Raw genomic sequence first — 10,659 nt, forward strand, 5'->3', positions numbered from 1 at the left:
CACACACACACACACACACACACACACACACACACACACACACACACACACACACACACACACACACACACACACACACACACACACACACACACACACACACACACACACACACACACACACACACACACACACACACACACACACACACACAGTTTATGGACGACTCATTCAGAAGCTACAGGAAAAAATAAAAGAGAAGGTTCTAATCATTGACTTATATTAGTGATTATTTATTTATTCATTCATTGCTACAGTCTTGTTAATTTCCTGCTGGTTACATCATTTTTGGATATAGTTTCCAAATATAAGTTATAACCCCATGAAATGAAAAGTTGCGTTGGCCGGGAATCGAACCCGGGTCAACTGCTTGGAAGGCAGCTATGCTAACCACTATACCACCAACACATTATAGTCCGCTAGCGGTGAGATTTTGTGTCTGACAAGCGTATAGGCCCAGTTCGTGAAGCCATTGTTTTACGGCTTTTTACTGGTTTGGACTGGTTAACGCAGATGCACGTTAGCGGGAGCAGACTAGCGTTTTTTATTTCAGTCACAGAGCAAAGCGTCGGATTCTGATCAATTTAAACGTCCGTATATATTTGAAAGGCTAAAACAGCCGCATGCAAATGCTTTACGGTGTTTTAAAAGTTCCTAACATCTTGGAAGACATTGCTAATAATCCGTGTGACAGAATATCCAGTTCACATAATGATGAAATACGATTTCGTTATAGTTTCTCAAGTATGGGTTCAGTGTCAGATCTTAAAAACAAAGATGGCGGAGGATCCCGACAGAGAGGAAGGAGGAGCGGCGGCGGCAACTTGGGGAAACGGCCGTAAATCGTATTTACTGAGGTCAAGACGGACATCCACGCGCCCGAACAGATGGAGACGTTCATATTTGTTCAAGAAATGTCATCAGAACGACGGCAAGTCATTCTGAACGAGCTTCTGGGCCTTTCAAACGTAAAGAAAATAATGGTTTGTCCGCAGAGTGCGAGTAAGTGAGGGAACAAAGTGTCGTCACAGCGTAACGTGCAATGGATCAGAAACTGCGAAATGAACACTGGCTGTTTCTATCTGAACACGACGGGAACCGGCGACCGGTGCGTTGTTTTGACGGGAGCCAGTCAGCGCGCTGTCAGCATTTAGCTCGCGGTGCTGGAGGAGGATGCGCCGCTTACCTGCCGCTCAGGCTCCCAGCGCTGTTTCACTCACATCATCAGCGGAGACGTAGTCGCGTTGACTCCGCAGCCGCTGCAGGAAATTAGACACAGAAAGAGAAGAAAGTGAGTCAGGTGATTCTGACTGAACCCGCGCGCTTCTCTCGTTGCTCCACCAGATGGCGACATTTAACCAATCCTGGGCCACTTACTGAAATTATATAACAAAACTATAACATCCGTTTGTTTTTACCGCCCTGCGTCCACTTTGTTGAGGCTCTTCGCTTATCTTTTCATGTGATGTGTATTACACGTTTAAAAGTCACCTGGTTTGGATTTGGAGGAAGACGCGGCTGCTTGCTGTCACAGATAAACACTGAGCGATGGGAGGACGGCGCCGCGCGCAGGTGACTGATGTGTCCGTCACCGGAGGGCGCGCGGCCGGTCCGCGGTGATGGACAGGCTGCAGCAGGAAGATAGTGGATCAGTGAGGCTTTAACGCCGTGTAACTGCATGTTAGTGACAATCAGCATGACGGAGCACAGGGAGCTGATGCATGCGCCTCTATTTCCCAGCAGCACAATTGATACTGTTGGTGGAGCAGGAAGGAGTGTGAGGGCTGCAGTCAACAGTGTGTTTGTTACCCAGTTAAAGAAGGAACTTTAGAACTTATACCTCAGAGACTCTGCATCAGACATGAATTGGGCCCAGCTCCCTTGCATGCAAAGACAGTGGTTCTGTTGTCTGGCCGGTCTATGTTGACAAGAGTGAGCAAATAATAATAATATTCTCCAATAAGACAATTAACATGTTGGATATTTTGGTCCTAATTACTAAATTCAACTTGACACTGTGGATATTAAGTAAGTATTCAATTAACTGAATAATCTCAGTTGTAGAAATTCTTCTGACTCATCTTGTCAGCATTAATTTAATTTCTGCAAACGACAAATAATCATTTTTTGTAACAACAAACATCTCAAACGTCGATATGCGCAAGTGAGATTTTTAAAAACAGATCAAAGTAATACATTTATAGACATAAATCAGAATTGAAATAGGGGTCCTGATTCATATGTGAGTTAAATAGATAAAATAAACTTAGTAATAATCACTCAAAGTTACATTCTATCATCTGGAATATGTAAAAGTAAAGACCCTTAAAAGTGCAGAGGTGACAGGAACAGTGGAAAAACTTCCTCTGCTGTTTAGTTTTTGTTCAGACCTGATTCACAGGTTAAATAGTTATGGATGTAAACACGGGGTTAATCCTCTGGCAGCTGACTTAAACAACAGTTTAACGCAACTAAGCACAAAACGTTTTCAGAATGACCGATTTGTTTTAGTTTGAACATCTCAAGTTTTAACGCGTAACAGACACTTTACTGACAGGAAACAAAGTAACATTTTACCAACACTAAATTCAACATTTTGTATTTTATACTTTTTTGTTTCAGATGTGTCTCAAATACATGTGAAATTATAATAAGCACACACACAAATTGTAGTAAATATTCCATTAGTCTGCTCTTCACTCAGCTCTCCCTCCCCGCTCTTTTCTTATGTCTCTCTATCGCTCGCTCTCTCGTTGGCTGGCAGCCAATCAGGAGCGGGATCTCGCGCCTTCTGTTTGCCCCTCGCTCAGCCTCAGCGCCAATCAGACACCTCACAGCACGCGCGCGACACGACACGGCACGCCGCCACGGGCGCCGCCGACAGGAGACAGCGGAGAGCGCGAGCCGCGCACACACGCGCTCACACACTCCCTCCCCTCCCCTCTGCTCTCTCCGTTACTGCGTGCACCCCCTGCCACCCCTCCCCTCGCCTTTCACTCCGTCGCGAGAACGACGCACGTATCTGTTCATAACCTCCGCCATTATTCACCACCCCCCTCGTCTCCCTCCTTTCATCCCATGGAGGTGTTTTTTCTTTCCTCGAGCTTTTTCCCGCCCTTGAAGGGTCTCCACGGAGCCGCTTCCTTCCTCCTCGCCTCGACCCGGCTAATTTAACGCCTCTCACCCCCCTCCCCTCCCCCCGCCTCGCGCTCGCTCGTGCCAAACCCAGGTGATTATCTATCCGCCCCCTGTTATCCATTACCCCCTCCTCCTCCTCCGTCTCTCCCTCTCTTCCTCCTCCTTCTCTCCTCAGTGCCGACAGACCGACAAATCCCTCCCGGTGCTCCTCTCCCCCCCCCCTCCTCTCTCGCTCTCCTCTCTCTCTCTGTCTCCTTCCCGCCAGCCATGATCCGTGGCGGGCTAATTCCCAGACGGTCTTCTTCTTCCTCTTCTCCTTCTTCCTCCTCCTCTTCTCATCATCACCCTCTTCCTCCACCTCCTCCTCTGCCGCTTCCTCCTCCTCCTCGCGGGCCCGGTAAGTAGCAGCAGCAGCACGCGCCGTCCATCTTCTCATTTTCTCCTCCTCTCTCTGTCGGACTGCATGCTGTGTTCACGGTATTTATCGGTTGTTATCGAGTCTGGCTTTTTTTGATTGACCCCCCCTCCCTCCTTCTTCACCTCCCTCCCTCCTCCTTGCGCCTGAGGGGGAGGGGGAGGGGGTTAATGTGTCGCGTGGGAGAGCCGTTTCCCCTCGCGGCCGGCGGCCACCATGACCTTCTGTCGGAGCTCGCGCGGCCGGTTGACCAGACAGGGTAATTAGTTACGCCTCGAGGGAGAAGGGGAGGGGAGGAAGGGGGGGGGGCACATTTCACACTGACTGCGCACGTGCACACGCTCGCTCAGCACACACACACTATCATTCTTTTTTCGCAGCCGCGTGCATTTTGTTTTGTGCACACAGTTGCGTGCATGCACACACACACACACACATACATATACACCCACAGAGACACACACATTCTTTTTCTGCGTGTCTTGCACACACAAAGCAGACACACACTGCACACGCACACACGCACGCACGCACACACACACATTCTTTTTCTACCTGCTTTGTGTGTCTTGCACACACACACACACACACACACACACACACACACACACACACATTCTTTTTCTACCTGCTTTGTGTGTCTTGCACACACACACACACACACACACACACACACACACACACACATTCTTTTTCTACCTGCTTTGTGTGTCTTGCACACACACACACACACACACACACACACACATTCTTTTTCTACCTGCTTTGTGTGTCTTGCACACATATTCACACCTCCCTCACATCTGTTTTTGGTCAGGCACAGATGTTGGACTGTAGGAGGCAGGTTACAGTGTGCAGAGGTCAGAGGTCAGGGTGTGTAGATGGCAGCTCACTATGATGTCACAGCTCTACAGTGACATAATCTGAACTCACCTGCTCTGACACCGGACGCTCCAGCAGGTCTGGGACCTCAGAACTTGCACTCAGTGCTGCACCGTGGCCACGTTACACTCAACACTGGAGTGTGTGAAGAACCGAAGCAGAACCGAAGCAGAACCGAAGCAGCAGCCACATGTTTAATTTAAAACAGACGGAAGCTTGTGGTCTGATTTGCCACAGAACCTGCCCCAACTGTTCTTTGTACCTCCACATGTTGTGGTCCGAGGACGGGTTCTGTCTGACCATCACCTTGTTTCTTCTCTCTGCAGAGCGGAACCAGGCGGCCACGCAGGTTTGAGTGCGTGACTTTGTGCGTCAGCGTGCATGTGTGTGTTGGCGTGTGTGTGAGGTCATGTCGGGCATGACGAGCAGCGTGTGCGTGGAGAGCGACCTCTCCTCCATGCTCCAGAGAAGCTCCGCCCCCTCCCACCACCACCCCAACCACCACGGCTACGGCGGACAAGGACAGGTGAGTCACGGGTTCCTCTGACCAGAACCGGGCCGGAGCTGGAGCCTCACCTCTGGGCTGCCCGGTCCTCCACCCGCGTGGAGCAGGTGGTGAGGTTGAGTTAGCGCACCACGTCTGAGCAGTTCTGTTCAGTGGGTGGGTTCGGTGGTTCTGTTCAGTGGGTGGGTTCGGTGGTTCTGTTCAGTGGGTGGGTTCGGTGGGTGGGTTCAGTGGTTCTGTTCAGTGGGTGGGTTCGGTGGTTCTGTTCAGTGGGTGGGTTTGGTGGGTGGGTTTAGTGGTTCTGTTCGGTGGGTGGGTTCAGTGGTTCTGTTCAGTGGTCGGGTTTTGGTGGGTGGGTTTGGTGGTTCTGTTCAGTGGTCGGGTTTGGTGGTTCTGTTCAGTGGGTGGGTCCAGTGGTCGGGTTCAGTGGTTCTCTTCAGTGGTCGGGTTCAGTTGTTTAGGTGGTTCTGTCCTTCCTTAAAATGAGCGATGAACAGACATTTTCTTGGTTCAGTTCTGTGTTCGTGTTGTGGGAAACCAGGAGGACGCTCCACCGGCAGCACTAGTGGAGAGAGAGCGTGACCCGGCAGCTCCGTCCGGTTAGAACCGAGTCCGCCTGCAGCAGCACCTCGTGTTCTGATGGACTTGGTTCTGGCCTGAGGAGCTGTGTGACGCTGACGGGGACTCGTTATTGTTTGAATGGATCAAGGGTTTAGCAGTGCTTCTTCTTCCAGGTCTCCAGCCTGGCGCCGATGCTGGACTACACCACAGAAATGGACCGGTACCGTTCGTCCATCGCCAACTTTTACAAGACCAACGTCAACATGAACATGAACGTAACGAACTTCCCTCAGTCTGCCAAACTGGCGGCCCGCTTGGCCGCCGCCGCCCCCATCTTCCCTCCGACTGCTGCTAGGCTGGGCGCCATGGCGACGGCACCCTGGGGTTGCCACGACAACATGAATATGAACCATCCGGCCGCCATGTTTTGGGGCCGGCCTAAACCTGTGGCGACCGCACCGACCCATCACCACCACCACCACCCGTCTGCGGCGCCGGGTCACATGACCCCCTCACACGCCCAGAGCACCAGCATGCAAGGTGGCGGCGGGTCGGGGGGAGGGGGCGGAGCCAGTGGCGAGGGAGCAGGAAGTGAAAAGCACGGACCCGCGGCGTCTTCACTTCCTGTGACACAGGCAGCGGCGCACCATCACCCCATGGCGCCCAGCAACGGGAACTTCCTGCCCAGTTACGGCGCGGCCACAGACTGCGGTGTCATGAACAAGCAAGGACACGCCCACCCAGACATGATGGGCCTATCAGAGGGCGGCAACTGCAACGGGGGAGGGGTAATGGGCAGTAGCTTCCTGGGTGGGCTGGGATTGCCCCCTGGGGTCATCGTCATGGCAATGGGGTCAGGGGGCGGGATCTCGGACGCCGGCAGCGCCTTCCAGATGACCAGTAGCCAACGGGCGCTAACGGACTGCCAGCAGCTGGCAAACCCCTCCCCCTGCCCCTCCTCCTCCTCGCCCTCATCGTCGGGGGTGACGGCAGGAGGCGTGGCTCTGTCGTCGTCGTCGTCGTCGTCGGGGGCCAAGAGGAAGAGGAAGCGATGCGGCGTGTGCGGTCCCTGTCGCAGGCTCATCAACTGCGGCGTGTGCTCGTCCTGCCGCAACAGGAAGACGGGGCACCAGATCTGCAAGTTCAGGAAGTGTGAGGAGCTGAAGAAGAAGCCGGGGGGAGGAGGGGGGGCGCTGGAGGTGAGGGCACGCACGCACGCACGCACGCACGCACAGAGATATCAGGTAAAAACTGTCTATATGAGGGAATTCCTGCGTGTGTGTGTGCGTGTCTGTGTGTGTGTAGGAGCGTGTGTGTGTGCGTGTGTGTGTGTGAGAAAGCGTGTGTGTGTGTGTGTGTGAGAGCGTGTGTGTGTGTGTGTGTGTGCATGTCTGTGTGTGTGTAAGAGCGTGTGTGTGTGTGTGTGTGAGAGAGCGTGCGTGTCTGTGTGTTTGTGTGTGTGAGAGCGTGCGTGTCTGTGTGTGTGTGTGTCTGTGTGTGTCTGTGCGTGTGTGTGTCTGTGCGTGTCTGTCTGTGTGTGTGCGTGTTTGTGTGTGTGTGAGAGAGCGTGCGTGTCTGTGTGTGTGTGTCTGTGTGTGTGTGTGTGTGTGTGTGCGTGTGTGTGTGTGTGTGTGTCTGTGTGTGTCTCTGCCCTGGCTCACTTAACCCAGATCACTGCCAGCGAGGCATGAGCTGGAAGGCATCGCTCACCCTGCTGAGTGTGTGTGTGTGAACGCTGTGCAGATGGTGGGTGGTGAAAAGCGAGAGCTCGGTCCCTGCTGAGGTCTGGCAGGCTGCCAGCAGACACACACACACACACACACACACACACACACACACACACTGATTCATAGTGATAAACTGAGCCAAGGAGTGAGGCTGGAAGGAGGACATTTACGCTGTGTGTGTGTGAGTTTAAGTGCGTGTGAGAGCAGGAGGAATTAGTGCAGATCAATAATTCATTGACACCAGCATTCGACCTGCTTGACGCCTCTATATATATCACACACACACACACACACACGCACGCACACACACACACACACACACGTCCTGCAGGACACGCTGTAGGTAACGTGTTGTCGTCGTTGTGGGTTTGTGTGTTGTGATGTGATCCTCCTCCATTGCGCTAATTGGACCTGTGGTAAGTGACAGGTTTGTGTGTTAATCAGGTAAACACACATGAGTGTGTGTTGTGTGTCAGCGGTGCTTTCACCCTCTTGCCTCATCCGCTCCCTTTGATGTCGACCTCACAGACTTTCAGCCAGTCACAAAGTTTAGCTCCTGAAGCAAACAGCTCCACCTCAGTGTGTTGTTGAGGGCGGCTCGGCTCGGCTCGGCTGCTGCTGAGACCAGAACCAGCGGGTCTGGACCCGCTCAGACCCCTGGGACCCAGTCCAGACTTAAACGTCTGTAGCTTCAGCTTCCAAACCCGCATTGAGCCAAGATCTGTGTATAAACCTCAGTGTTAAAGGACTGGAGTCAGTTGATGATGACGTGGTTCCAAAGCTCCACCTGGAGCTGGAGCACGTTCCACATAGAACCTCCTGTCATCTGAACGCTGACCCCTCGTCTCCTTCCAGCTCCTCAGTCTGGACGTAGCCTGTGGTCAGAACCAGTTCCTCGTGTGAACGAGCAGGTTCACAGCGTTGTCCTGGACGACGCTGCTCTGGGCCACAGGCAGAACCTCCCGGGCCGACAGCAGGTTCTGCCTGGTCCACCGGGCCGTAGAGTGGAGGAGCCCAGGTCTTGTAGCGTTTGCTTGTTGTTGTTGCACACGTTGACCTCTGCCTGTGTCTCGTCCCCAGCGCCCGCCGTCCGTCCCCACCGGTGAAGCGTTCCGCTGGTTCTTCTAGCCTCCCGTCAGAACCACACGCAGGACCGGGCTGGCTCCACACAGGACCACGGCTTGTGGAGCTTTACAGAAGTGTGACAGCAGAACCTGGGCCCAGCTCGAGGACAGAGGAGGACGGACTCTGGTTCCGGCGGCAGCTGCTTCCTTCATTCTAGAGACGAGAAGCTGTTTTCATCCGGACCCGCTGGCTCCACGTCACACAGCATCAGCGGACCCGACTGGACCCGCTCTCACTAGGAGCTGCTCCAGCTGGAAGTGTGCGCCCATCGTGTGCAGACTCAGACTCAGCTCGGTCCAGAAGCTGCTTCTCGTTTCAGCCAGCGCTTATTGTGAAAACTCTGTTTGACGTCACTGAGCTCAGCGTTAACCGTTAAAGTCGTCTGTGTTCAGCCCAGTCCTGGTTCCAGTAAGTCCAACTCAGCAGTCATTCTGGACTAGACCCCACGAGGCCCTGTGCTCCCACTCACTCACTCACTCACACCTGGATCCGGATCGGTTCTGCAGACTGCAGCCTTCTCACAGAACCAGTCGATGCCAGATCCAAAACCCAGATAAACAAAGAGAATGATCTGAAATGCTTCTTTCGCTCCAGAACCAGCTGCCTCCCTGTCATCGAGCGGTCCCGCTCCTCCTCCGTCTCCTTCTCCGACTGGAGAAACGTCACCTCGACCAAAACCCGACGACACGTTGACCTCAAAGGAAGAAGGACGCGGTGCAGGAAGTGATCCGGGCCCGTTCAAACCAATAGGACTACATTTACCACATCACTGTCTCTCTGTCTACCTCCTCTCGAAGGCGCTGGACTGACCTCTGTGGACCGGGCTGGTGCTGGAGCGACATGACCTGCTTCTTAACTCTCTACACGGTCCAGCGCTGATGAAACCTGCTCTTTGGATCATTGCTCCATTTGCCTACGAGCACCAGTTTAATGTGTCAGTGGAATGTTCTCAGGGCACAGTCTCAGTTCCAGTCGTAACTAAAGACTGGAAAACGGGCTTTTCTGTATTTTTCTATATGCAGCGGGTCAGTAATTGACACGGATCAGGACACATTCAATCAATTGGCGCCTCCAGTCCCGAACCATTGTGCTGGACCCAGAGAGAGCTCAGAACCAGTCCTCTGTGCTCCAGTAGACACCAGGAGGGGAAGGAGGTGAAATGGGAACCCAGAAGGAAGCACTGGATCCGGCCCCGGGACACAGGAACCGAGCTGACCTGACAGACCGGATCAGAACATTCCATGAAAACGCGTCACTTCCAACACGACTGTGAGGACGTTTGACACATGATTCAGGGAAATGACTCACGCTCAGCATCATGAAACAGACTTCTCATTCACCTGCTGCAGAAGAATGTAAATGACTCCTCCTGCGTCGCCCATGGTTCATCCTGGTGGTGTTGATGACGTCCCACCCTTCGCTTCCTCATTTGATCTTAAAGTTCTGTTTTGTTCTATATGACAAGTGTGAGGAAAAGAAAAGTGGGACTTAAAAACTCAAATAATTTCACCTAAACAGTGTTTTTTACAGACCAGTGTTTTGTCTCATTCCACAGGATTCTACAGGACTGTTCTGGTCCAACTGGGCCCAGCTCCCTCACAGGAAGACGTTCGGCCAATCAGAGCAGGTGGTGGATGAAGTTCTTTGTCCCCAGAGGATAAATTGACCTCTTTGATTCTGAGGCTTTTCTTTATGAACCACATTTAATAACAGACACGTATTTAGACGTTATTTCACTCATGAAATGAGTCTTGAAGTCATTGAACTCCTTCTCTGGCGTCAGTGGTTGCTTCCTCATTTAGCTGCATGTGCTCTCATGCTCCTCTCGTGGATCTGAGTTTTCAACCTGACTTTTGATGATATGTGCACTCACAGACGTGTTGGAAAGACTGATTTACTTTGTGTTTCTTTATTAAATGATTTGAGCATCATGAGGAAACGTTCCCTGCGTCTTTGTGGGAACGGAACTCAGCGCCTCTGTTTCTCAGGGTGGGGGTGGGGGGGAGGGGATGTTTGTTTTGTGTGTCTGTCCTCCTCATGTAGTCTTCTGTCTCTGTGACCTCCTCATGTGCTGAATTATAATAAAGCGCTTCAAACATGAACTGACACACACACGGTAGAATGTGGATGTCAGCGGCTTGCATCACGCAGCGGTGAGCGTGTGAGGAAGCAGAGCAGGCATGAAAATGAACAATATGTTGTTGTGTGAAAATTCCCTGCCAGCGTGATGCCACAAGATGGAAGCTGTGTGTGTGTGTGTGTGTGTGTGTGTGTGTGTGTGTGTGTGTGAGAGTGTGTGTGTGTGG

The 10,659-nt window shown here is 52.4% G+C and overlaps 1 protein-coding gene, 1 long non-coding RNA gene and 1 other non-coding gene across 7 annotated transcripts; 1 reads left to right on the forward strand and 2 right to left on the reverse strand.

Annotated features, from left to right (window-relative positions):
* Position 1: 1 nt before the first annotated feature.
* LOC121202627 (uncharacterized) lies at positions 2-2,947 on the reverse strand. The gene is made up of 3 exons (XR_005898397.2): positions 1,492-2,947; positions 1,187-1,259; positions 2-178 (listed from the first exon to the last, which is right to left on the reverse strand). It is a non-coding gene; the product is annotated as an uncharacterized LOC121202627 (long non-coding RNA).
* On the reverse strand, positions 337-408 carry trnag-ucc (transfer RNA glycine (anticodon UCC)). The gene has a single exon. It is a non-coding gene; the product is annotated as a tRNA-Gly (tRNA).
* Positions 550-10,284, forward strand: LOC114851259 (CXXC-type zinc finger protein 5-like). 5 transcript variants are annotated; one of them, XR_008696620.1, is made up of 5 exons: positions 3,272-3,535; positions 4,762-4,961; positions 5,675-6,700; positions 8,309-9,793; positions 9,909-10,284. XR_008696620.1 is itself a non-coding variant. In XM_029142986.3 (4 exons), the coding sequence occupies exons 2-4, from the start codon at positions 4,845-4,847 to the stop codon at positions 8,354-8,356; spliced, it is 1,191 nt and encodes a 396-aa protein (XP_028998819.1). In that variant the 5' UTR covers positions 550-931; positions 4,762-4,844; the 3' UTR covers positions 8,357-10,284. The 5 variants fall into 5 exon arrangements, 4 of the variants coding, with proteins under 4 accessions (XP_028998819.1, XP_028998820.1, XP_028998818.1 ...); XM_029142986.3 differs by lacking the exon at positions 3,272-3,535 and adding an exon at positions 550-931 and having other exon boundaries at positions 8,309-10,284; XM_029142987.3 differs by lacking the exon at positions 3,272-3,535 and adding an exon at positions 3,042-3,229 and having other exon boundaries at positions 8,309-10,284.
* The last annotated feature ends 375 nt before the right edge of the window (positions 10,285-10,659 follow it).

Source organism: Betta splendens, chromosome 2, assembly GCF_900634795.4.
Source record: "Betta splendens chromosome 2, fBetSpl5.4, whole genome shotgun sequence".
Classification (NCBI taxonomy): Eukaryota; Metazoa; Chordata; class Actinopteri; order Anabantiformes; family Osphronemidae; genus Betta; species Betta splendens.

What these genes read in the sequence shown, in the direction of transcription:
- LOC114851259 (XM_029142986.3), top strand. Translation starts at nt 4,845, where the DNA reads ATGTCGGGCATGACGAGCAGCGTGTGCGTGGAGAGCGACCTCTCCTCC. An exon ending in GCTACGGCGGACAAGGACAG is followed by an intron (nt 4,962 to 5,674) that starts GTGAGTCACGGG and finishes TTCTTCTTCCAG; the next exon opens with GTCTCCAGCCTGGCGCCGAT. An exon ending in GAGGAGGGGGGGCGCTGGAG is followed by an intron (nt 6,701 to 8,308) that starts GTGAGGGCACGC and finishes TCTCGTCCCCAG; the next exon opens with CGCCCGCCGTCCGTCCCCAC.